Source organism: Hemitrygon akajei, chromosome 14 (genome assembly GCF_048418815.1).
Source record: "Hemitrygon akajei chromosome 14, sHemAka1.3, whole genome shotgun sequence".
Classification (NCBI taxonomy): domain Eukaryota; kingdom Metazoa; phylum Chordata; class Chondrichthyes; order Myliobatiformes; family Dasyatidae; genus Hemitrygon; species Hemitrygon akajei.
Genome location: NC_133137.1, coordinates 91,670,060 through 91,697,983, shown reverse-complemented (window position 1 = coordinate 91,697,983; position 27,924 = coordinate 91,670,060). Strand labels below are relative to the sequence as shown.

Genomic DNA, 27,924 nt, shown 5'->3' with positions numbered 1-27,924 from the left:
GCAGAAAGAAATACTGCCAGGTTTGTAAACACTATTTCCTGCCAGTTGTTACCTGCTGGAGTTGAACAGATTGTATGACAAAGCGTGGAACTTGGATATGAGACAGGAATATGAGCCTTTCCTCTGACAGCCTCAAAACATTGATAGGAAGCCTGGTAACATTTCCCAGCTCAATTTCATATGGCCTCTACTGTTCCCAAATGTGATTCAGAGTTTTTCCTGGAACCTAAAGCTGGCTGTTTCTGAGAGAGACAATGGATCAGTAGGGTCTTTTTCCATTTTCACACGGGGTGCTGCCCCATTAGCCAGTGACGTCGGTAAACTAGAGACACAACAGAAATTGTAGATGCCGGAAACCTGGAGCAACAAACACAAAATGCTGGAGGAACTCAGAGGTTCAGGCAGCATCTACAGAGGGAAATGAACAGTCAGTGTTTCACCTGACATCGTTCATCAGGACATCATAGAGATTCTGATGAAGGGTCTTGTCCCGAAACGTTGGACTGTTCATTTCCCGCCATAAATGCTGTCTTAACTGCTGAGTTCCACAAACATTTTGTGGGTTTTGCTACAATGGCAAATTAGTTGTCTAATTGCAAGTAAAATGATAATGAGTCTACCAACTACAGAATAGAATACTTTCAAATAATACTACCCATTTCCCTGGTACAGTGTTCTTCACCTTCTCTTTGTGTGCCTCGAATGCCTTTATTACAGTTCCTCTGCCTGACACACTAATATAAACAGTTTCCGTTTTCATCGTAACAATTTTCTTACAAAAACTTGACTCTATTAATGCAGGCCCTATGGACTGTTACATCTTTAGAATAATGATCTTGATTAGTTTTATTTATCTTTCTCACATCTTATGCTTTTGAATAAAACCTACGTTTTAAATTCCAAACTAAGGAATGGAACCTCACTGGCTGTTCCTGTAAGCTTTGGACAGGTGATCTCACCTCCTCTTGTCCACCCTTGCTGCCTTCACTATTCACCATTCTGTCCTTTGGGCCTTCAAATCCAAGTTAGCTGTTCTTTTCCACTTTGGGCCTTGAATTTTAGTTACCAAGTCTCCTCCCTTACTCTTCCCCCTCCTTGCTGCGTGGCCCTACTCAGCCAACTCCTCAGGACTGCATTTATTCAACCTCCTGCCACCTGCACCCCGTTTTCCATTGGCAGCGGATATTAGCTCCATTGAATTTGATCAGGCACACCTCTCGCTATTATGGTTTCTTTGCCTGACACACTAATCTAAACAGTCTGCATTTTCTTAGCAATAAAGTTCTGTCAAAATTTATATTCCTTTAGCTCAGTTCACTTATTGTCCCCATGTTCCACTCATGTTTCAGGCCTCGCTGCCACAGCTGGGCCGTAACGTATGCCAATCCACAATCAGAGACTAGGTCTCAGAAGGGTAGATTCTGAGGCCCGAGCTCTGGACCGTCCTGACAGCCATTAGATATCAATGACGTTGGATCTTCCATTCAGTCTTTCAGATGATCAAAGACACTCAATATAAATGTAAGTAAGAAAAATTAACTTGAAAGAGTAAAGGAATACAGAAAGTTTAATGAAATGTAATGGCGCCAGCATTTAATGCTCTCATTCTAATTTGGTTGGAGTCATGTACATCTGAGCTAAGTGCTTGCACCATTGCAGAATGGTTGAACCATTGTCCTAATCAGGCATCCCACTGAGCTGTTGTCCTTGATCCTAAGGGGCCATCTGAGAAGAAGCAGCAACTGATTTTCAGCATGGTGCTGAGTTTGGCAGGGTATGGGAATCAGGTATTTGATCTCCAGGACATTCCTGATCGCCACACCCTACTGCACAGGTGCAGATGTCAGGAATTAATTGTCTCACCAGGAACACCTCGCTCCTGTGTCTATTTCTATTAGACTTGCACCAGAGTAAATCCTGTGGAGACTTAATTTAAAGCGATGTTGGCGACGCAAAAGCCAAGCAACCTTGCACCCTGAAGGCATGTGACCATCATGTTTGAGCCTCCGATTTCAGGTAGTTTCACTCCAGAGGCCGTGCAATCTCAATTTTAAAAGGAGCTGAAGTTTCATCAGGCTCTGAGCTGGGTTTAACTTCACGGAAGTGAACCAGATATAATTGATCACACGAAGGGTCACATTGAGCCTTACTACAATAACGTGAAGTATTTCTCTTCCTACAAGATCCTAAACAGGATATGGAATTCACTGCAAAGCCTATGAGTTGTTAATTCACCTGCTTGGAAGCTTACGCCAGTTTGTCAAATTCATCGTGAGCTGCCTAATTCAGGGATTATAGTGAAAAATCATTTTAAAACAAGGTATCGTTTTTCCTGTCAGAGCAAAATACAGTGGGTGAATTAGACATAATTATCTGGCACCACGTCCAAGAATCAGAACAATTAAGAATTGAAGAGTTAGTTGATGACATATATATATATGTATAGAGTAATGCTCTGTAACATGCATTTGCACCGAATGTTGGGTTTTGCTACAACAAGTGTATGGGACATTGGAAAAAATGTTGAATTTCCCCATGGGGATGAATAAAGTATCTATCTATCTATCTATCTATCTATCTATCTATCTATTGACCCATTGTTGCCTCACCCTGAGTAATGGTCTTAGAAATTTATTCCAAGAATGTGCAGTAATAACAGTGCACACTCAATCACAGGGTACCACATATGGCAATATAATCAGGAGCCTTCTCAAAAGTGGATCATTTCTGCCCAGTGAGTATTTGCTGGGAGGACTGCCACTCAGTTTCTAAACCAGCACTGGGATCACAGAGAAAACTGCTTCACAACATTGGAATTTTCCTCCATGCACGACACTGCGTCATTGATTTTGGACAGGCAGAAATGTATAAATTGCAAATCCTAACAAATATTTTTATAGCCTATGCTGAAAGGATAATTTAAATGATGTTCTTTATCCAGTGGCAGCATTTTATTGCAGTTCTGTCCATTTACTTAACCCATTAATATCTCTCCCACTAAATACATTTCATCCTTATACTTGGATAAATCGTCTCCTACCCATAAGAATTTGAATGAGACATTTCTAAATAAGGTGAATAATTGCAGCCCAACATAGATTCCTGCAGTCACATCCTGCCAAGTTGACTGCCTGCCTGTTATTCCAGTTCTCTATTGCATGCTCTTTAGTCAGAGCCTATTTACTAGTGGGAGCTTGATGAACTGTCAGGAAGTCCTTGATACTTTGTAAAAATCCTCGGAAGTGGAAATAGGCTGTCGACAAGGCACCAGTTAAAATGCTGTGTAATGGAATGGATTATCTAGTAATTAAAAGGAATGGATATCTTTTGTTTTGGAAAATGGAATGTCATGGTTTAATTGTTTTCTGGAACAGAGTCTTGTTCTGAATATTTTGGCATGGGAGTGTTACATATTGAGTGTTTGAAGCTGGCTGGATTATCATTCTACTTAAAATGTGTTGCTATCAGTAATAAATGTTTCAGTGATCAGAATGTTAAAAGTGATCAGAACTTCAAATCAAAGAACTGCCACACGATAAGTTCTTTTCAAAAAGTTCCTGTTCCCAGAAATCACTGTGCATCTAATCATTTTCCATGAGGTAAAGCAGGCCCGGTTCTCAGAGAAGGAAGCTCCAACCTGATAACACTGCTCAGACCTCTCTGTAGCAAAGTATTCTTTCTCCAAAGCTTTGCGTGGCGTGGTGAGCTACTGTATTCATTTGTTATTGAGGCAGGAGACTCGCTGCCAGCCTGTTCGAGGACCGTGTAAGTAGAACATGTGCTCAGACGGCAAGGTTTATTCTGGGTCTGTTTCAACTAAAACATAGCAGGGCTGCAGAGGAAATGTGCAGCAGGAACAGAATCTATGTTTGGTGTTAATGACTGTTTTTAAAAGAGCGTTCTCTTTTGAGCTGCACAGTAGAGTGTCAACTAGACCTGCTCACAGCAGGCGTGGGAAGGGTGAGTGGATGCTGTTTGGACTAGATTCCATCACCAGGATGAATAAGTTATGTATTTTATGAAAGAAATAGAACTCTTGCAGGCATGGTTTCTATGAAGAATTCAAATAAAGTTGAATTCTTGGGAGAGAATTATTCTGCAGAAATGTTTGTTTTTGCTGTTAGAACTGGACGTGCACATACATGTCTGTGGTAGGTGGATTTCACATAGGATCTGAATATGGGGCATGAGCTAGTACCCATGCCAGTGTTGGATGCAGGTGAACACCCTGTGGCTAATTAGGTTAATTGCAGTAGCAAGAAGGCTGAATCGCATTATATCGTGGCTTCCAGAAAGTCAGAATTTTCCAGTGTTTGACAACTAGTGATGTTCAGTCTCTGTGGTAATGTAGGAGACTCAGCTGCCAATTTGCACACAGCAAGTTCCCTCGACCTGCAATGTGAGTTATGTGGCATTGCTTAAAGCCCCTGTATATCTCAAAGCACTTTACAGCATGATTTATGGATTGTCAGGTCATAAATATGATAACTAATTTAATAAGCATAGAATATAATAACAAAGCCACACAGCCCTAATATGATAATGACTGTTCTAGTCATACTGGCACAGGGGAATAAATCGGCCTAGGCGACAGGAATCAATCCTCAGCAACTCCTTAAAAGAGTGCTATAATTTATGTCCACCTGAGAGAGGATATGGGGGTTTGTTTAACATTTCATTTGACAAATAGCACCTCTAATTGATCAGCTCCTTTTCACTGCTGAGTAGGCATGTCAGCATGTGCTTACATCCTTACATTCAGACATATCCATAATCTTCTGATGGAAGAGACGAGTCCATTACCAGTTAAATCAGAGCTGACGTTTCACTGTCAGAACAAGGACACATGGCTTCTAAATGGGTCTAGTAAGGCCTGGTTTGTGTGATTACTCAGAGGCAGTCATACTGCTTGAACAAAAAGATTGAACTAATGGGGGAAAAAAAATCAGGAAACACCACTGATCGAGGAACAACTTTAAATGAAGGCAAACATTAGAAAAGAGATTCCAAGTAATCATCTCGTCAGCTGCCCTGTGTTTGAAATTCTAGTTAGTAAGGAACTTAATCAAGTTATAGTTCCTCCAGCTGATTTTTGAGTGTGGAACAATAAAGAAAGTGATAAATGTTTAAATTGAATGCATAGAATGTATACAATACTTATGTTACATTTTAGCTGAGTTAAAGGAAAATATTTTGCTCTTGTACTTCCATTCACAGGATAATTCCTAACCATTTCATGGTTGTATGCAAAGATATGGGCAGGCTTGTTAACTATTTAATTTCCATGGGACAACGGCCCATTTTTTGTAGTTTGGTGGAATGGAAGGCGAGACATTGATGAGAAGAATTATCTGTTCTCTTTCCAAGTTCTATTTCAGCATCTTAAAAAGCTACCTAATTCACTCAATACTAGCGATATTGACAATGCAGCAATCCACCATATACACAAGAAATTCTGCAGTTGCTGGAAATCCGAAGCAACACACACAAAACGCTGGACAAACGCAGGAGTTCAGGCAGCATCTATGGAATTGAATAAGCAGTCAACGTTTCGGGCCGAGACCCTTCATTTGGACTGGAGAAGAAGGGGAAGATGCCAGAATAAAAAGTTGAGGGGAGGGGAGGAAGAATAGCTGGAAGGAGTTTGTCAAGCCAGTTGGGTAGGAAAGGTAAAAGGCTGGAGAGGAAGGAATCTGATAGGAGAGGAGAGTGGACCACAGGAGAAAGAAAAGGAGGAGGGGATGAAGGGGAGGTGAAAAGCAGGTGAGACGAGGTAAGAGGCCAGAGTGGGGAATAGAAGAGGGGAGGAGAAGTGAGATTTTATTTAGTGAAAGGAGAATCAATCCATTATATGCATTATTTCCTCACATATTATACAGAACTACTGTATCATGTTTGGACACAGCCTCAGATGTAAGATTCAGTCAACAGGCATAATGCATACTAACATAAAGCAATGAGTTACTTCATATAAGTTAGTATTAATCATATCAACAAACAGATTAACTGTGCTTCTTGCCGGAAATAAAGATCAAGTGCATTTTACATTGGAAACATTAACATCCTGGATTCTGGTCCTGGGTCTCTCAACACTTTAGAAGCAGCTGTGGAAAGACCAGTCCCCCTTGATGTACAGGAATAAGGTATTAAAAAGGAGAAAAATTAAACGACTGGGTGCAGTTCCTGGAATGAACCATGCACAGAGATTAGAATCAATAAAGAGAAGCCTGGCTGCTGATCAATTCTGTATATTAACATTCAGGATGCAGAAGCTTGAATGATTTTTGAAGATCATGCATTTTTTTGTCTTTGTTTGAATTATTAAGCTTATTCAAATAATCTCACATGTCTGAGTAGAATAAAATTTCTCGAGAATTCTTTCCCACTGGAAGACTCCTATCACTCATGTCGATGAAGTACTTTACCCTGAATAAATCTAGCAATGCACCAGCTGTTCTACCGAACTTTACTTCTCCAACTATTTTTGCCAGTGTTTAATGAATTCACATTTAAAAATATATCAGGGGAAGATGCAAAGATACATATTGTTTTGATGCAATCTGCGAAACTAATTAATAGATTTTTTAAAAAAAAACATTGTATTTGCAATTTCCTGTAATTTCCGTTGCATCACATGTGCCTTCACTCAGCTGAGTGTGCTACTGTGTTCTCCTAGAGAATGATTCCCTTGTGTAGAAGCTGGGCCGTCGGTGTATGTAACATTGTGCAGATTGTGGAGGAGGAAGTTCTTCAACAATACACTGACTTCTTAATCTTTTGACCTCTGTTAACCTTTGCTTCTGTGCTGGCAACCAAGATTCCTTTCTACTGACATAGTAGAAACAAGGCTGAATGGGTGAAAGCATTGGCAATAAAAATCTGTTTGAATGCTGACCATAATCAAGAGCCAAAAATCAATATGATGATGCAGAACGTAACTAGTCACAATGTGATTAAATGCACAATCATCATAATCCAAAATTGGATAATCACAAATCCAATTTTGAACAGAAGTAATACTAGACTGGGATAAAGTGGATTGATTTTTTGAATTGAATTCAGTGACATGTCCATGATTCTGGTACCCAACTGTATATCTGTAAAATGTGCAATAAAATGCTTGTACGTCAGGGTATGTCTTTCTCTGTAGTTCCTCTATATTTAATTTATGTACCCGGTAAGTATTAAATTGTTAACATCAATCTTAAAATTGTACAGGAGAGCTTCACTACAGAAGTACATAATATTTTTTAAGAAATAGGAGCAAGTATAGTCCATTTGACTCTTTGAGCCTGCTCTATTACACAATGATATTAAGGCTGGTCTTCTACCTTGTGCATTTAACCACTAAAGTCTATTACTTTTTCACAGCTCTCAATAACAGCTCACTAGGAGAGGAAATTCCCAAAATTCATGACTGTTTGAGTGGAGAAATTTCTCCTCATCCCCAAGATAAATTTTCATTCCTTATCTGCCGAGATCAAAGCTGTCTCCAGTTGCAGTTTCACTGAGGCCCTGTATAGTTGGTGAAAGATCACCTGGAGCTGATCCGGTGGAACTAATATTAACCACTGGTTGCATTCATCTATCATGCTTCCATCTTCAGTAACTTCAGTACACGTGGCAATCAATATTCTTAAAAGCACGTATGCCAATGACTAGAGATGAACACATCACCTCTTTAACATTGTATGCCAATCCTTATATAATAATGGGTAATGTAATTTCCCAATTGCTAGCTCAGCACTCAGTTTCCCTGATCCATTGACAGATGCACAATTATCTCTGCCCTTTCTTCACTTATTCTGTTTTATCCAAACAAAGTAAATAACCTCATAATTCCCCACATTAAATTTATGCCTGCACAGTTAAATTGGTTGTTTCCCTTTACAATCTCGTAATCTCTTTGTCACAATTAATTTCTCAAATGGGTTTGTAACATAGCAAACCTGGGTATAACATATCCTGTCACAGCATTGAAATGGTTACGAGGAACTCAAGCACTGACCTTTGTAACTCTCCAAACTATAAATCACCTGTTTATTCCTATTCTCCAATTTCCAGCCGATATGTGACATCCAGTCCCATGAACTAACACTTCATTTAGTCACCCGTTAAAAACACACAATGAAATGCTTCTTTAAAATCTAAATACTATATCCAGTTCTTCACTTCACTCGAGTTTCAAAAAATCCTGACATTTCCCAATCATATATTATGATCTTCTATGAGCTGTTATCCTAGCTATCTATTCTACAGTCCCCTATTATTGATGTCAGCCTAATTTGACAACTCTTCATTGTTTTCTCTATCTACGCTTCTTAATCAGTAATTTCAGAATCAGAATCGGGTTTATTATCACCGGCCTGTGACTTGAAATTTTAAAACTTTGGCAACTGTTGAAGATCAAACCAAATGCATCTATTCTATCTGGAACTTTTTCTTAAAAATCAAGAAATGTGCCTTAATGAATAGTAGATCAATTTTTTTAAATTCAATGATTTTTCATCTCCATTTGTTTATAGTAATAATTTTTTTCAGATCCTTAATCTCTCTGGACCTCTTGATTTTTATTATTTGTCCGATTTCTCTTTTCCACCATGAGTACATTTGTTCAACGTGTGTTATTTCTTCATAAACACAAGAGATTCTGCAGATGCTGGAAATACAAGAAACATACACAAAATGCTGAAGGAACTCAGCAGGTCAGGCAGCAGCTATGGAAAGTCAACAGTTTAGGCTGAGACCCTTTAGCCCAAAATGTTGACTCTATTCCTTTCCCAAGATGCTGCCTGACCCATTGAGATCCTCTAGCATTTTGTGTGTGTTATTTCTCATTTATTTTTATATTACTTTGTTTTTGTAAAAGCCCCTGTTTATTATTATTTATCTACTCCTTTTTACACATATATGTACGCTCACTCAAGGCAGAAGTCAAAATATATCTTGGTAGCAAGTTCGTTCTACATGTGGGACAATTCTATTCTGTAACATTTCTCGATTCTTTATTCCTACTGATGCAGTATGCAGTATAGCCTGTGGCTTCTGTCATGACCACATTGTTTATTTTGCTAGCTCAAAAATAAATTAATACAAAATACATGATGTTATTGCACCTTGGCTTGATTATTGATCTTATTTCAAATTGCCGCTATGAAGTGTTTTAACTTCAGATAAGGGAACTGTGAAATGATAGATGTTTCAAGGAGACTGTGTCCCACTAGAGTTAAGTTCAGAAAACAATAAGAAAGATGAGGTTGAGACTTTAAAAATCATGTCCAAGAGATTTCTGTGCTGTTAGTTCACCATATTTGATTTGGGATGAACGCTGGAAATCCATAAAAGCTTAGAAGTCTCCACATGGTGTTGCTCAATGGGAATTATTTTTAAACTGCCTCTTTCTTCCTGTAACAATTGGCTTGCTTGTCAGAAACACAGGAAAAGGCCATTTAAATGGAAAAATATATTTGATAAATATCACCTCAGGGTTCCCTTGACGCACATTGATGGCCTAAATACAATTGACTCCTTCCTGCGATATAAACATCAAAATATTGATGTAACACATCAAATAATTCATCAGTTGTGCATCTCAAGTCCCAGAGTTAGCACACCACCTTAAAGAAATCAAAATATTTTAGGGTTAGTGCTGGAATCTGGCACTGAGGTGAAAGACGAGTCATGATTGTAATGAGCGTCAGGAAAGGCATGAGGGACCAAACAGCTTTCTCTTGCTTTTATTTCTTATTAAGTTTGCACGTTCCTCTGAAATACACTGCCAGTAATGAAATATCTACAGAAAGGTCCAATGTTTAGAATCTCAAACAACGATTAGAACACAGGGAGACTGTATAAAGGTGAATCTACTCAGCACCAAACTAAAATAATACGGGCACAAGGAATCTGAAATGAAAACAGAAAATGTTGCAAATAACTCAACAGGTCAGGCACATCTGTGGAAGTAGAAGGAATGCTAATGTATGAGGTCCATGACCCCAATCAACGGATATCAACCTGAAACATTAAATCTCTTCCTCTTACTGTGGATAATGTCTAGCCTTCCTTGTTTCAGTATTTTATTTTTATTTCTGAATTCACAAGCTATTCGATTGGCTGAAAATATGATTTAATTCCTAGCAAAGCAACAGATTAGGTCAGTTGATTGAGTAGCGGGGCCTAAGACAAAATGCTCAAATCCTTCAATAGCAGAGAACTGCAGGATACTGCAGCTGGACGTCTTATCTAGGAATTGGCAATGTGGATCAGCGCTGCACACATTAAGTACTTACATATCTGATAAACTCAATCATTTCTCTCCCTTCAGACAAGTACCAACCCTTATAGAATTTGTGTATGTGCTCTGTCAATTAAAGGCACATGTTTCTTGTCTAACGACCATTACTAATAACTTTGCCCTCTTAAACTATAATGGGTGATTTAATTGATTAATGGAGGAACTGAGAGAAAAAAAACTTGGGAAGTTTTAATGACCCTTACTCATTTTTCAAATCTAATGATTGCTCAGAAATCAGACTTGTGCAATATACCGATAAAAACTATCAGAAAAATAAAGAGACATATTAACACAAACAATTCTGTTTAGTGGTAGCATCTGAAAGGTTAATAGGCACACTATTTGTTCAATAACAGTTCTCCATTAGAGCTCAGGAACTAATGGGGTGGGCAGCTTGAGGGTTAAAGAAATCATGTGGTCTGTTGATTTATGATCAGCATTCATTAAAAATGGCTGCAAAGTCCATTTAAACTGGTTCTGCATTGTAAAACCACAAGAGTTTGTTATTTCTGCAACATAAGCAATTATTATTTAGGAAAATTCTACAGAACGACCACAAATAAAACTTAAGTTGGAGGACCCACCCCTGCTGCCCTGTCCACCTCCCCCCCCCCCACTCTTCATGTAAGGAAGAATCTTGGTTCATTGTAAGGAAAAGTATGATACCTCTGGAAATGAAAATTACTTCAGTTCTTCGGTTGCAGCAGGAAGCTTGATGGGGTTGTGAAAATGTATGCAACTGTTAACGAGTATATGCTACTGCGATTGAGTCTGCTCACTTACACTTGTACAATGCTGTACTATCGTACACATCACTGAATTGTACTGGGAAGTGTTCTCAATGCAGCGACTATGTGCTTCCCTCTTCTCTCTCACTGTCATGAGTGCCGTAGCTTTGAGACCCGTAACTATGCGATAGAATGGCTCACCTGATGCAACTTTAATAAATGGTTATAGCAATTGCGATCAAACAAGTGACTTGCAGCCCTTTGAGTGCACTGGCTCTGGTTGGGGCTACAACATTTTGCTTTCCCGTGACCCAACATATGTCTCCTTTGGATATTTAGCAAATCCCTTTTGTAAGGTGGCAATGAATCTGTAACCCATTGCCATTCGTTCAGGCTGAGTTTACTAATTCTATTCTATTCACTGTGTTAAAAAAATGTTTCCAAATGGGTCTTCTGGTCCCTGAGATTGAACTTCAGTAACTGTTAACTGAAGATACCAAGTGGGACCTTCCCCCCCCACCCCAATAAATACACGGTCACTATGCAATGTCAAGCTACATCTATTTGGCAATGCTAACACACTAAGTGGAGTGTGTACTGTGTCTTTTACCACTGGCTCCTTGCAAAAGTGTTTACTCACTCCCTAACTGCTCGCTTGCAAGGTAAAATTAAAGTTACTCAGTTTTCCTAAACTGAGTTTCACCAGTGAGATTTTATCCCTTGTGCAATAGTGGTGGTAAATGTCTCCAGTTTAACCCTGAATAGGGCCTGGAGCACATTACTGCCCTGGGATCCATTTTCACTACTCTAGCTAGGCACTAATAAACTGGAACAGAAACTGGACAGAGAACTCTGCCTCTCTTGCCAATTCCTCGTTTTTATTGTGCTTTATATTCTGTGTTTTTTTTGCTCATTTTTGTTGTTGCTGTTTGCGAGATTTTGTTTCTTTTGTGTGTGTGGGGGTGGGGGAGGTTGATGTTTCTCTTTGAATGGGTTCCATGGATTTCTTTGTTTCGTGGCTGTCTGTGGGAAGACAAATCTCAGGGTTGTATACTGCATACATACTTTGAAAATAAATGCACTTTGAATCTTTGAGCCAAGCCTCAGTGCCCACTATAATCATGCCAGGCACTAATAAAGAAAGAAACAGAAGATTGAGAGAAACCTCAAACTAGCCTCTGCCTCTCTTGCCAAACCGTCTTGAGCCAAAGCCTCAGTTCCTACTATAACTTTATTAGCCTCTGATAATTTGGTCCATAGCCTTAAGACTGAAGTTGTGGCAGCTGGAGGTGGCATTGCCATCTTGAAGGAAGGACATGTCATGTCGAGTGAATGTGATCTCCAGGCTACAACCCTTCTTCCCCCCTACTCTTCCATCTGCTCATTCCCCAGGCCACTCTCAAAAGAGTGTGCAACTGACTCTCTGGAAGCTTGAAGTGAGGTCCATGTCCTTCTGTACCTTTCCTGCTACTCCTCGCAGAGCTTAGCAACTTTAAAAAAACATTGGAAGCAAATTGATGGAATTGTATTTGAAGCCATCATAAATCAATAAACAATTAAGATGCTTTTCATGAATGCTCTCTTTTGATGTTGCTGGTGGAAGGTCCTGTTTGTTCATGAACATGTGTTCAGTGTGTGAAGCTAAGGATAGATATTACCTGGAGTGTGAAGTGGCAACTTAGTAATGCTCACATCAAATTATTTGACTGTTTTGCATGCTTCCATCTTAGTAAACATCAATGTTCCTACACTGTGTCAGTGAGCAGGCTTTACATGACAGATGCCTACGTATGCATTAACCACCATATTGGCATCAAGTTGGCACCTGTGGTAGAAAGCAACAAACACAGACTGCGAAGCTGGATTTTGCAGACTTCCCCTGTGCCACCTCTGGGGTTACCTGCCCGAGACAATGGATGCATCATCCAGACCTTTCATCAGCAGACAATGTACACTGGCAGGATCAGACAGGTCAAGGAGAACTCAACCCAGTGATTCATTCAAGGATGATACTTGCCCTCAATCCAACTGGCTCCAACTTGTCAGCTCAAATTCCTCACACTTGATTCAAGACATGGTTATAATTTATGGAGTTACACTGACCTGAGACTTCCATCAGGAGCAGAACACCCCCAGAGTGGAATGTTGAGTCAAAAGATAATATTTCTCCACGGGGAACAGACGCATCACTGAATCTTCTTTTCTTTAATTTATTAGTTCTGGGGATGCTGACACCACTGGGCATACCGGCTTTTGTATTTTTATTTTTATTTAGAGATACAGTGTGGAAAGTCCTTGTCGCATTGCACCACCCAGCAACCCAGCTATTTAAGCCTAGCCTAATCATAGGAATTTACACTGACTTATTAACCTATGAACAAGTATTTCTTTGGACTGTGGAAGGAAACCAGAGCACCCAGAGGAAATTCTCGCACTCACAGCAAAGCCCCCACCTAACTATGCATGAACTGAAGAAGTGATTAAGAATCAATCACAGCGATGGGTCTGCAGTCACTCAGACTCCAGACTGGGTAGGAAGGTAGTTTTCTTCTCTGAGGGACATTTTAAGGATCCTTTGAGATATGTTTAACCTAATTTGAATTTTGTAGATCAGGGAAGTATTTTACATATGTATATTTCAGCTAGCAAATATAAAAGTGTAAAAATACATTACTTTTTCATTACAGCCACTTTCCAACACAATAGAGTGAGTCTTCATGGTAATGACCATGTCTTTATGTCTAACCCAATCCATTACTGAATGGACACCAGAACTTCAGCCCTCGGTTCTGTGCTGATGTCCTCCGGGATTGGCTTTTAGCTAGTGTCCCTACTTCATCCTGCCTCCACCCCCTGTAGCCCCATCCTTTTCAACTTCCAAACTTTGAATTGAAAGATCGGTACAGGTATAAAACCTCTCAATGTACAGGACCGAACACCCCATGTGTTGGTATAGAGATAGTAATGGTCAATAATCTTTCAGCTTGTCAAATTTTTCAAGAGGTTTTGAATCCTTCAATCACACTCAAGAATTTCATTCCCATCGGTAAGTCAAAGAAATCTTTTACAGGTCAATGTTCTTCCAAGTCCTGTCACTTTCAACTCCTTGCATTTATTGTGTCTCCTTCAGCACAAGATCGGAATGGATCAATCATACTGACTTTGCCAATATCATGACAATAAAATCTCCAAAGTTCCAGAGAGCATTACCTTTTTTAAGTAAATATAAATGACACAAAGTGGATTTAATGTAAAAAGGCTAATATGTGGATACAATTCAGATGTTGATTTGGCTCAATGGACAATTCACTTACTACTTAGGTAATTCCTGATCAACAGTTATCAGTTCACAGATTATGCCCAACACAGCATTATGGAAAAGCATGCTGCTCAACACTACATGCTTTCAACTCAATAACTTGTACAGAAAAGGGTTCATGGTCTTTCCCATTCTCCATCCTAGATTGACATTTTTAATCTATGTCTTTAGCAGTATCTTTGTTTAACAGAATATCCAACACACCAAGAAAAGGATATTTAATAGTTCCAAATATAGAAATAGATATTTTTTAATGTTGCACTGACCTTTAGCTGTGAGATACACTCGTGGCAAAGTCTGCTGCAGGCCAAAGACTTTGTTGTACTCCAGAAAGACTCCCACAACCATAAGAAGAAATAATTTTGCCATTTTTGAGCTGTAATTATTAGGTCCAGATAAAATAGTCTGCAGGAAAATGAAGGCACAGCTGTTAACACAGATATTTTAACAACATAATATCACTTGATAAGACATGTGAAAAGTTATACTTGTTTTTATATATTAAAATGCTTTGTCTTCAGTAAAACATTGCTTGATCTAGGGTGCAATCAAAACAGGAGGTTTAAAATGTTATGAATATGTATTAATGTTCCCATAAAATGAATTATCCCTTAACATGTCTGCAAGAATGGCCTTATTGCTTGTGGAATCTTGTTGAACTTCCAAACACGACTATAGACAATGAGTAATCAGGCAATGCACTAAACTCAACTGCTAAAATGAATTCAAGTAATAAAAAGGTCCGTTGCACTTCTATAATAACGTGTCACTCTGGTTTAATAGCTGCATTTCGTGCCACCTCTGGAGCTTAAACCTTGGGAAGGTTATTTTTCCGTCAGCACGATGTTGATATGATCTCTCCAGTTATTTGCATGACACATTTGACAGGTCTGTCTCCAAGGATTAAGCAGTGATTCCATCAATCACATGAGCAGTAGGACAGTACAAGTGAAAATCTCATATTCCCGTTTATCATTGAGAGAGCCCATTCAACTCATTCCCTTTTGACCTTTCTAACATGCCCATCGGCTTCCTCTGATCCTTTGCCATCCACTTGAACTGGGGATACTTTACAGTCACAAATTAACATACAAACATCACAGCTTTGGAATATGGCAGGAAACTCGAGTCACAGGGAAAGAAATCCTATTCTGCACAGATAACTTGCAAGGTCAACATTGAAGCCTAGTGCATCCAGGTGAGAGGCTGCAGTACTCATTATTATTCCACAGTGCAATCTCAATAAACACTTTCTACTTCCTTGTTTAGAGAACAACTGATTGCCTCGGAAACCGTATCAAACTACAATCAACCCCGTATTCAACCTGACATTTGTTAGTCACTTGGGTGAACTCCATGCTTGACTTAATCATTCAGCGGGACCAAGCTCTTAAAAATTTGCATGAATTTATCACTGACAAAATACTTCTTGTAAGCAGAACACCCCCTTAAAAGTAATCACCTGATTTCATAAAACAAATACAAATCGAAAATGATTTGTCAATAAATCAATGGTAAAGGAAAAGCTGTGACATAAAGAGGGAAGATAAATTTGAATCATCTCTAGGTAACAAATAAATGCAAAAAGATTGGAAACCCCCCCCCCCCGGTTAATCATATTTGAGAGGTTAGTCGTGGAGCTTTGGGGGCTTTCATCCTAGACGACATATGGCAAGCAGATTTAAAAGCTGCTATCGTGATTCAAAGTTGTGACTTACAACTTAATATCCTATTACATCCATTTGTCATTTATGGAAAGCATGTAAGGTGAGTGTTCTATGAACATTCATACTGGAATGTAAGAAATTCAATCAATATTAAATCCAAATTTCATCACTGAATTCTCTTATACTGATACAAATGACCAATTCAGTTCCTCGCTTTCCATTTCTAAGCCATTGCCTTTGTCTGTTGGAAATCAGCATTGATAATGGATACAAATACACATTAGCACTAATTTGTGAAATAATTTTCATCATCGTGGGACTGTCTCTAGGATCCTGAGTTTCAAATGGGACCATAGGTCAAAAGTGTTACTCTGATTTTGTAACCGATACTTCCCAGGGACTACAAGATCATAGGGTTCTCTCGTAGTATTTCATTCCTAGCATCACAAAGCCTTAATATAACCTTGCTGACAGCAGAGTTTTAATTTTACTATCTAGATGACGACAAAGGCAAACTGAAAGTTGAAAGAGCAGGGGAGACTGAGGGTTGGCATAAAAAGAATAGGAAGCTTGTCACAATAATCTCATGGTAATTTTTGACAGCACGACGGAACCACAGATGGCTGGGAGTGCGTTCCAAGGCTTAGTTATTATCTTGCAGCACAGATTGCATTACAATGTTTATGAAAACTCATCTGATCACAAGAGTACATTATAACTTGAACATATTCATCCAGCCTTTTTTGAAAACATCACCTACATCTCAAGGTGTATTTCAGTAGACCAATTCCCTCCAAAATTGGAAACAGGCTCCTTAGTCCAATGTCCATGAACATCAAGACTCTCCTTTAAGCTGGTCCCATTTCCCCACCTTTGCCGCATATCCCTCCAACCTTTCCTATACATACGCCTGTCCATTTGTATTTGAAATGTTAACGTACAGTATCTGCCTCAACAACTTCCCTTGACACCATGAACAAGTTCTCCCATGTTCATGTTGTCAATTAGTACAGATAAATTTTCTCTCATAAACAAAGATCAGAACTCTACAGATGCTGAAAATCTGAAATGAGAGTAGAAAGTACCCAGCAAGTTGGCTGGCATCTGTGGTGACGGAAACAAAGTTAAGGCTTCAGGTTAATAGCCTTGAATCCAAACTAACTTGTTCCATCCACCAAACGATAGCATCAATAATTGCTGGATGAGTCAACCACCTTCAATACCTTTTAATACCTTATATTCTGCTGTAAATCATTAAACTGAATTGTAGAGTCATGTTTCACAGGAGTCAGGTCAATGAATCTACAGGTAACAATAGCCTCAGCCAGGAATGTCAACTGTTTACTCTTTTCCATAGATGCTGCCAGGCCTGCTGAGCTCCTCCAGCATTTTGTGTGTGTGGCTTTGCATTTCCAGCATCTGGAGATTTTCTTGCCTTTGTGATTCTACTACAGGTAATGAACTTGTTTAACCAACAATTGTGAATGTCAATGAAGAAATCTAATGGTTACTGGTTACTGCTAGCAGGTGGCTGTTGACGAGATGATAACTGGGAGTGCTTCTCCATTGTTTTCATTAGAGAGGATTGGAGTGAGGGACAGAGGTAACCTTTTAGTTTTTTTTAAAAAACACTTTGTTCATGCTTAAAGCACCTTAAAGTATTTTTACTTGTTGTATGTTTTGCCATTTTTAAATCATTTTACAAAACTTTATGAAGTACTGTTGATCGTTTCTGAATGAGCTATGCAGTCCTTGATAATTCAGACTAAGACAGTGCATGTGGTTTAGCTGGTTGTTCATTTTTTCCCTCCTTTTCAGGGCATCTCTGAAGAATTGGGCCAACTTACCACAGGTGTTCCTGTAGAAACATCATTTCAGGTAGCTGTGTACATTTCTACAGCTAGTTGGTTAGTGAATGGCAAGTACTCATTGGAGTGTCCTATAGCAGAGGGAAGGAAAGATGTGGGGAAACTGAATTTATAGCTTTCTGGTTTCACACTGGGATGATGGTTTTGCAGACAGTCATAGAACATAGAATAATACAGCACATTACAGGCCCTTCGGCCCACAATGTTGTGCCAATCCTTAAACCCTGCCTCCCATATAACCCTCCACCTTAAATTCCTCCATATACCTGTCTAGTGGTCTCTTAAACTTCACTAGTGTATCTGCCTCCACCACTGACTCAGGCAGTGCATTCCACACAGCAACCACTCTCTGAGTAAAAAACCTTCCTCTAATATCCCCCTTGAACTTCCCTCCCCTTACCTTAAAGCTACGTCCTCTTGTATTGGCAGTGGTGCCCTGGGGAAGAGGCACTGGCTGTCCGCTCTATATAGTCCTCTTAATATCTTGTATACCTCTATCATGTCTCCTCTCATCCTCCTTCTCTCCAGAGGGTAAAGCCCCAGCTCCCTTAATCTCTGATCATAATGCATTCTCTCTAAACCAGGCAGCATCCCGGTAAATCTCCTTTGTACCCTTTCCAATGCTTCCACATCCTTCCTATAATGGGGTGACCAGAACTGGATACAGTACTCCACGTGTGGCCTGACCAGAGTTTTCTAGAGCTGCATCATTACATCGCGATTCTTAAACTCTATCCTTTGACTTATGAAAGCTAACACCCCATAAGCTTTCTTAACTACCCTATCTACCTGTGAGGCAACTTACAGGGATCTGTGGACATGTACCCCCAGATCCCTCTGCTCCTCCACACTACCAAGTATCCTGCCATTTACTTTGTACTCTGCTTTGGAGTTTGTCCTTCCAAAGGGTACTACCTCACACTTCTCCAGGTTGAATTCCATCTGCCACTTCTCAGCCCACTTCTGCATCCTATCAATGTCTCTTTGCAATCTTCGACAATCCTCTACACTATCTACAACACCACCAACCTTTGTGTCACCTGCAAACTTGCCAACCCACCCTTCTACCCTCGCATCCAGGTTGTTAATAAAAATCACGAAAAGTAGGGGTCCCAGAACCAATCCTGGTGGGACACCACTAGTCACAACCCTCCAATCGGAATGTACTCCTTCCACCATGACCCTCTGCTTTCTGCAGGCAAGCCAATTCTGAATCCACCTGGCCAACCTTCCCTGGATCCCATGCCTTCTGACTTTCTGAATAAGCCTAGCGTGTGGAACCTGATCAATGTAGTCCATGTAGAAGTGAGGTCAGTGAGTTATCTCCAGTCTTCTTCATTCCACTGAAGTTGGCGGGGGGACATTGTCTGCATAATGCTATGTTGTGCAGCATACAGTTGCCAATAACCAATCTCAAAACCCACCCTGCTCAGTACTGCAGGACTCTTCCAGAGTGGTTCAAGCTGTAAAACTTTGCTTCAGCATTTCAGCCATCTACTTGAATAGACTTTGTGAGTCAGCATGTCATCTATTGTCATTGTCCTCGAAGTCCAATAGCTTTTGGCTTCAAATGGCGTCCCAAATGTAGCTACTGTTGTAGACCAACTTAGAAAGAAGGCATTGTGGCTGCTGCAAGGATCCCAGCCGTTAACCTATATCTGCACCAATGGGTTGGAGTTTTGTTTGGTTCTGGTGTCAGATAGAATTGGCATCCAACATTCAAAGTCAGGTGAATGTAGTCAAAAGCACCTTATTCCATGAAAAAAAGCTGCAAATCTACAAATTTCTTTCCTCTCTTCAACAGTTCATCACTGGCAAGAGAAAATGAAGTGTGATTGGCTCTTTTTGAACAGGTAGCCTCAGTGTTCTTCCCGTACTACAATGTATGACTGACTCCAAAATGGCAAAATACCTCCCTGATAGTTTGATAAGTCAATTGCTTTATGAACACTAAATGTGAAAAGAAGGATTTCTCCAATTCATTCTCCTCTCTCCTCCTGCAACTTCTCGTTCTCCCAGTCAAATTCTCTTCCAAGACGGCTGCCTACTAATGGAGTCATGTGGGAGAGAAAATGGTTTGTACAGAAGCCTAGAAATGAAAACCCTGGGCTTCTAACCCAGCCTCATCACACCATGAAGAATTCAGAAACGAAACAACCAAGGAGAGCACTAAACAAGAATTTGCAGCAACAATGAGAATAATTCAGTCAACAACTAACTCATAAATAGTTGACGATTCCTTTGAACAGATTTATAAAGGGGCATTGCTTGTGCTGAGCAAGTGGTGTGAAGTAAGGTCATTAACCAGACCACTGAGCTCCAGAATGATTGAACTGGAAGCCAATCTGTATTGTAAGCTGACTGATGATGCTCTTCATTTACCCTACAGAAGTTAGCTGTGCTGACATTAACACCCTTGCCAATGCAACATTCAATGCAATTTGTACCACCAGCATGCTGTAAATCTGAGTGTGTACGAGATGTGCACTTCACAGTAGAAGCACCAATGAAAAGATAAAGTAAACAATGCCATTTTCTCTCTGAAAACATTCATTGTTTCTCACCAGTCACCGTATCTCAACCCTGCAGAGATAAAACTGCATCCATTCCAAACCTGGTGCTTCCTATCTGTTAACAGAGCCTCTCTTTTACAGTTGATAAGGAGCTTCAGGAGAAACAGCCAAATACAGAGTGTGCTGCGATTTGATTCACCGAAGAGATGAAGTATGCATGGAGGTTTTACTGTTGACCTTGTGGGGTACTAAGATGGCCAGACAAGACCTAAATCTTACCCAAACCCCCTTCCCTGACAGCTTGAGAGCTGTGAAACCTCATTCCTCTATACTGGCAGATGGACCAGACTGGCAAATTGTTAGGCCTCAGCCCTTCAACCATCTGTTGTAGATGCTCATGTACCTGTGATACCGGGTTGTGAAACAAAGGTTAACCATTACAGAACATCTGGATTTGTCCCCAGACTTCACCACAAAAATTGAAGTGCCCATTCTAAATAATTACATCTAAAATCATTCTGAAATTAGAAGACAGGCAACTATTATTTGCGGCAGTATCTTATTTCAGCAACTAACAATGGACGCTAATCCATTTACTTACAGTCTGTAGCAGGTAATCACTGCGTTTCAGTGAGATTTTCAATGTTTTAATCAATACTTTACGAAGATGCAATTGTTGAGGAATTCTGCAGATCCAGAACGATTCATGGAATGAAGTGGTAGCACATCCAGACAGTGACAATTTGGTCATCGTCCTTCAGTCCAAAATGGAACTAAGATCTGAGAACTCAACCGCGGGTAACTGGGTATTGGAACTTCGGTAATGATGGGTCGTGGAGCCAAATCTGAGGCTGGGATCTAGCCACGGAGATCAGTGGGGGGAGGCCTGCCTGTGCCAGGCAAAGGAAGGCCCAGTAGCATAGGCGGAGAGATGACTGCAGCGAGTGATAGTGGAGGGAGGGGATCAGAGAAACTAGAATTATTATTGAAAGGAGTATGAAGAACATATAACAGTGGAGCTCAGGAACAGGCCCTCCATGCCACAATGGCAATGCGGATCATGATGCCAAATTAAACTAACCCCTTCTGCCGGCATGTGATCCATGTCACCCTATTCCCTGCATATTCATATACCTATCTAAATGGCTCTTGAATTCGACTATAGTATGGGAATGAGGTCAGAGGTAATAGCATGGGAGAAGGTTTTGCTGGGCTGCAGATTTGGGAAGGGAGGAATTTTCCCTTACCTGCTGACCTTCCATGTTGGCCTGTGGGATTATGTCTGTGAGGTCCCTGGAGTTTCCTATTGCAGGCACCCCATGACAAGTGGGTCCAAATCCCCCTGCATTGCCTCAGAAAGTGTGTCACATTGGGAGCAATACAGAAGTCATTTCAGAGCTGCCAGAGTAACGTATGACTTCAAGTGCCCAGTTTTATTTATTGAGTGGCCCAACTTCACCTGGAAAACGGTTGCCAGCATGATTTCCCCAAGTTAAATCAATTTTTAATTGCATTGCAGTACAAAGATCTCTGTCAATGAATAGCTAGATAACTAATTATGAGAATAAAATATGAACCACTTGTGAAGGAAACAAATATGCCATTGCCATCTAGGATATTTAAAGTTGATAAATTACTCCAGTTATTGGTAGAAATTTGGTGAACAGTTTAGGAGTTTGCTTAACCCTTGGCTTGCATGTTGCTGCAACTCTTCAGTACTCTGGTTGCATTCTTGAATATCTTCAAATGAGTAGGATCCGAATGGATTTAGAGTGATTAGGAAGATACTATTGACGTAGTGCAGGAAATTTTTCTAGTGTTGAAAATAGATTTAGTTAATTTCCATGATTGTAATATGTTAAGTGATCAGTGCTCGCATTACCCATGTAATGCAATAATAAGAAGAGTCACCATAAAAGGATCAAAAAGTGATGTCATTATATGGAGTAAAGTATCAATTGGCAAAATATCTATGGATCTGTTTGGAACTGAAATTTCACCACCATTTCTGCATGTCGAATTGAAGGTAAATGTAATATAATGTTTGAACTGCAGCAAATGTAGAGGAAATCTACATTTCTTAATCCAAAGCATTGTGTGGAATGTTCAAGTGACACACACAACATGCTGGAGGAACTCAGCAGGGAAGGCAGAATGTATGGAAAGGAGTGCAGTTGACAGTGTGGGCCCTGCCGCAGGACCTTTCTCCAGTCCTGCCGAAGGGTCTCGGCGCGAAATATCAACTGTTTACTCTTTTCCATAGGTGCTGCCTGGCCTGCTGAGTTCCTCCTGCAGTTTGTGTGCATTGCTTGAATTTCCAGCATGTGCAGATTTTCTCTTGTTTGTGCAGGGATGTTCATTCCATTGCGAATCATTGTAAGTCTTTCTTTGTTATAAGTATATCACTGGGCACCTCATATTTTGCTGCAGAAAATATTTTAGTTTAAAATTATGGCTAAAATACAAATGGATTTTAGATATGGCAAAATTAACATCACATGCATTGTTGATAAATAGATGGAGGGAGATTCCTTAGATTTCAGAAAACCAAACATGGGAATTTTTCAATAAGATAGCCTCAACCTTCTCTGCCAAGCTGAGGCTCAATTACAGGGAACTGAAAATGGCCAGGAACAGATGTCAGTTACAAGACCATAGAACAATGTAACACAAAGGAGCAGACAATGTTGAATCCAATTTGACATTCATTAGAAGTGCACAGAATTCTATTCCTCATCAATTCTAAACCAATTTCGGTATACTCGGGATCGAACAGATGTACTCGGGTACCTTGACCTAGAAAGGCAGCATCTGGGAAGTGACATGATACAGAGATTGTTAAGGCTGGAGGAAAAGTTAATCCAGGCTTTGTCATCCATGGTTATATTGTGATCTTATGGCAATACTTCCTTGACATTGCTCTCATAAAATAAATCCAGACACATATAGCAGGTCTGTTGTTGCTACATGTGTGTCAGGGAGAACCAGCAAATAATAACAGAGACAGCAAATAAAAAATTACTACTCTTTCCATGATTAAAATGTGCAGAGTCCCATGGAATGTTTTGAGAAGCTGTAACATATTCAGGACTAGGAGGACATTTTAAAAAAACATCAAGATCTGTTCCAGGCTGTAGCCGTTCGAAGGAGATGGCATTATTAAGGATATTGATTAATGTCTGATGATGAATTCTGTCTCACAACGTCCAGGAATGAATTAAAATCACTATGCTCATGCTAGATGTTATCTAATATTCAGAAATGTGACCATGTTCATTGGCAATTGGGAGATTTCGCAGCTGTGGCATTTGATTAAAAATGTTCCCTATCAAGCATATCAGCTGAAAGTTTTATATAACTTTCTTGGACTTGATTGTTCATTTAGATGTTGCCTATATCTTACAATCTGGGCAGTTTCATAAATATACTCAGGTATCTATGAACATAAAATATTGACTTATATTGAAGTAATGTAAGATGATAACTAAACTGTTTGGAAAAAAAAGTCACAACACAGTTTTAGCCCACCGATATCTGTGAAAAAACTTGGATTCACAACCTCTGTTGCTTCCCATTCATCTGAAGCCCAACATATTATTGGGAGGACTTTCCTTTAACGAATCCTCCCTGCAGACTCTGGATTGGATTAAAGTATTGAAGCAGCGTCCCTTTTAAAGCACCAAGATGCTCCAAACTAAAGTCACAGAGGACACCATTTTTAACAGATAAATAAGAGGAGGGCACTGCTCTTTGAACATGTTAGGGTATTGGCCACCGACTGTCATCATTTCCACCCATTCATATTTACATAAGAGGACATTCGGCCCATTAGCCCCATGTTGGCTCTCACTGCAATTCACCTCCCTCTACATATTCTCTCAACTATACTTTTTAACATCTCTCTGACTCACTACCCACCTACTATATACTACATGTAACTTATAGTAGCCAATTAACTGGTAGCCAGCATGTATTTGGGATGTGGGTGGAAACTGGGCTACCTGGAAGAAGCCAAAGTAAAGCCCACATAGACTAGAATAGGTACAGATGTCGGTCAGAATTGAACCTGGATTGCTGGATCTGCACTATTTGCAGCACTTTTGTGCTATCCCACGATTCCACTGTGCCCTCCCATGACTCCCTTGACTTGTGGGAGGTGAGTAAAATAGCAGGGTTTGTTTCCATGTTGGGGACCAAAGACAAGTTTCTCCTTATAAATAGCACTCTTCTACGCTGGTCAGTTTTTGATGCCATAATCGTTGAATACATTCGGAGCTCTGTTATGGACATGGTCTAAGGCATTGCGTAAAATAGAACGAACCTTACACAATGTGTGTGCACAAAAGCCTTTCCTTTATCGGAAGTCAAGCGAATCGGAGATTGCTGGACGTAGGTCATGGGCAATGGGGTCACGGGGTTGTGAGCAATGGATCAGGCAGCAGAGACAGGAAGGGTCGGAGTGCCTGGAGGGTGGAGAAGAGATTGCTCAGAATCCTTAGGGTCATTTCAGCACGGAGAATATCATGATACACAGTGTTAGATGGAGTTCAGGGCCATGATTGGCTGCTTTAAGAGATAGAGGACTTGTGGTGGTGGCATTTAGGTCATGGTTCAGTTGATTGGGGTGGGAGTGGGGGCAATCAGGTCAGATTTGAGGGTCTAGTAGTGAACTTAAAAGGAACTTACCTGTGGGTGGATTTATCCTCAGATCTAAGGATGTGATCATATTCTTCAGCGTGATATTAAGGTTTTGATACATGAAAGAATTTATAGCCTAATATATCTTGTGAATGGCTCCAAGGAGTCAAGAATAGCTTTCATATGTGTGGAGTGAAAGTACTTTTACACTTAGATCTCAGAAGTGGACACGAAAGGTGCAACGTCTTCCACTATTCTAACAGGCAAATATACCAATGCCAGTTATTAAAGGCTATGAATTGTTGGCTCATGCATTACTGGTTTATTATCCTGTCAATTTTTCCACTCCTGTAACATTTGCTTCATGTCTAACAACGTGAGAGAAGATTTCATATCATAGAGACCGACATCTGGCGATAACTCAAAGGAAGTATTTTAATCTCCTTGAAATTTTGTAATGACAAGATTTGCCTGAGCTATTTATTACATCATCGTATAGAACTAGGATGATTATATCTTGCACATGTTCTTTATAAATAAAGCACATAATCAATACTTTTAAGAACCAATTATATGTCAAGGAAATATCGTAGCTAATGGGGATGTCAATTTATACAATTACATACAAATTTAAGTGGGAAAATATATAGCTTTATCACAATGATAGTTCTTTCTAAAGTCATTAATGAATGTATCTTTAACTATAATTTAACATAGAACATTATAGAAAAGACAGAACAAAACCAAAAACTTAACAGATGGGAGATGGGAACTATATTTGATCATGTGAACACGAATTCAAACTGACAACCTTTTTGTTCAGTATATCCTTCTGATTGTCTCTGTCAGAGCCAACTGAAGCTGACGGTATATTTTGAATGACAGTAATATTAGCTGCTGGAGATTGCAGCGTGACAGCGTTACAACCCTCACATGGACTAAAACGTACATGTAAAAATATGTGAAGTATGCCTGCTACAAAGGGACTTCTAATATCCCAGAAAGCTACCTGGGCTTTGTAATATATGAATAATAAATCAAATAGATTAAAAAGCACATTTGACAGAGATTAATGACATAATTTCATGAATTTTATCACCCTGCCCTGGGCATACTTTGATTTATGTCTCAAATTTACTCTGTATACAATATTGAAGTACACTTTACAATTTCATAACTCATCAATATCACAAAAATACAATGAAAACACAAAGAACACTGATCTTTACTGTTCCTTAAATAATCTTAATCAGAAAGTGAAACTGCAAATCATAGTTAGAAATGTACCGTTGTTATTTTTCATTCTAAAGCAAGTCCCTATTTAATATTACTAAATAGTTAATCTTGTTTTAACTAATTTTTCAAAGATCAATAATGCATTCTTCCCCCCCCCCCCAACACGCATTTCTAGATCACAGCACAATACGGAATCAGTACCTACCAGTAATCAAAGGAGTGTCCTGTAGCAAAGTGCTTTGAATAACTAAGGGCTGGTAGTTTTGCAGTTAATCAGTTTAACGCTGAACAATTGACCATGACATGGTTTGTTTAACATCTCATTGGAAAAGTCATTGTCTGCTTGCTCCCCGCCAATATAAAGGTCTTTTCTCAAACAGTTCCTTAAGATCCCCGTGACAGCTGAAACGCACGCTCATGCTGCTTACTGTCAGAGCAAATAGCAGGGCTGCAGTCAGGACTCCCGATGATGAGGGAGGGACCCACACCAAACTGTAGGTCTCCAATTACATTCAGCGCTGCGAGATCTGCTCCACTGCCTGCTTCGCAGATCCCGCAGCTAACCCCACACTAGATTGCATAATTAGCAAAGCACATGAGGCACTGCTTGTAAATAATGATCAGATGACATCCCCACTGATGAAATATTCTGTTGGAAAATACAACATCAAGCGGTGTACAATTCTGAATATAGTTTAGGCTTCGACCTTGTTTTTACCTCTCCCCAATCTCACTGTGCTTCACGGGGAAATAATCAAAGCCTTAGACAGGATCTGTGAGAAGGGCACGGCCTTGGGTAAAGTACCAGCTTCTTGAAGGCAACAAGAAGGCGTCATTAAAAGGAGCAGTGGTCCTCATATCAACCAGAGCACCAATTAGTGCACAGTAACCAAGAAGTTGTGATACCTGACTTATAACCCCAAGGCTTTGCAGTCCAGAGCCCGTTCCCCCATAGGAAATTGAGAAACTGAATTAAGTAATGCCACTAATTTTAAGACCAGAGCCAGAAGGGGAATGATTAAGAAATCTGTTGCAAACCGCAACCGTCTTATAAATGACTTGCTCTACACTGTGTGGTGACACTAAGTACTGCTCTGCCAGTGTGGTACTCTGGTTGTTAATAACCAAGGCTTTTTCAAGAGCAGCAGGAGATTCCACACCCTTACTGTGCAGACATTTGGCAATCATTGGAATAATCTTATCAGAGCGAATTTCATGTTTCTGAGAAACATAAGACTCCTCATCCCGAAGCCATCGCAGGCTCCCAGTGGAAATAACTGCCCAGCCCAGATGGATTCTGGTGAATGAAGGGGATCTGACTGCATCCGTAACTGTGCACGCCGGGGAGAGCAGCTGAGCTCAGGTAGAAAGACAGCCACACGGTTACCAGAGGGCCGAGGCACAAGGCCGGGTTCCATTGCCTGTATTGTTCTTGGGGCGTCCTTCGAGGTACAACAAGCAGGCCTCAGCATTGTGTGCTGTATAATCCAGCAAAAAGGAGACAGCAGCAGCAGCGAGTGGGGCTGCATGCTGAGGAACGGCGGTAAGCAAAAGTAATAGATAAAGATGACCACTAGGGGTTAGAAAATATTGGAGGAACTCAGCATGTTAGCTCAAGATGTAAGTCAGCATTTTGGGTCAAGATCTTTCATCAAAGCTGA

General features: G+C 40.0%; 1 protein-coding gene across 3 annotated transcripts in view; it reads right to left on the bottom strand.

Moving 5' to 3' along the window:
• The window catches only part of sema3c (sema domain, immunoglobulin domain (Ig), short basic domain, secreted, (semaphorin) 3C), a 94,864-nt gene that overhangs the window by 61,136 nt on the left and 5,804 nt on the right, over positions 1 to 27,924 (bottom strand). For 2 of the 3 annotated variants that reach the window (XM_073066582.1, XM_073066583.1), the window contains exon 2: positions 14,608 to 14,746. In XM_073066582.1, coding sequence (XP_072922683.1) covers positions 14,608 to 14,710 — 103 coding nt within the window. In that variant the 5' untranslated portion in view covers positions 14,711 to 14,746. Of the gene's footprint in view, positions 1 to 14,607; positions 14,747 to 26,468; positions 26,787 to 27,924 lie in introns of those variants that run through there. The other variant, XM_073066581.1, reaches the window with a different exon arrangement.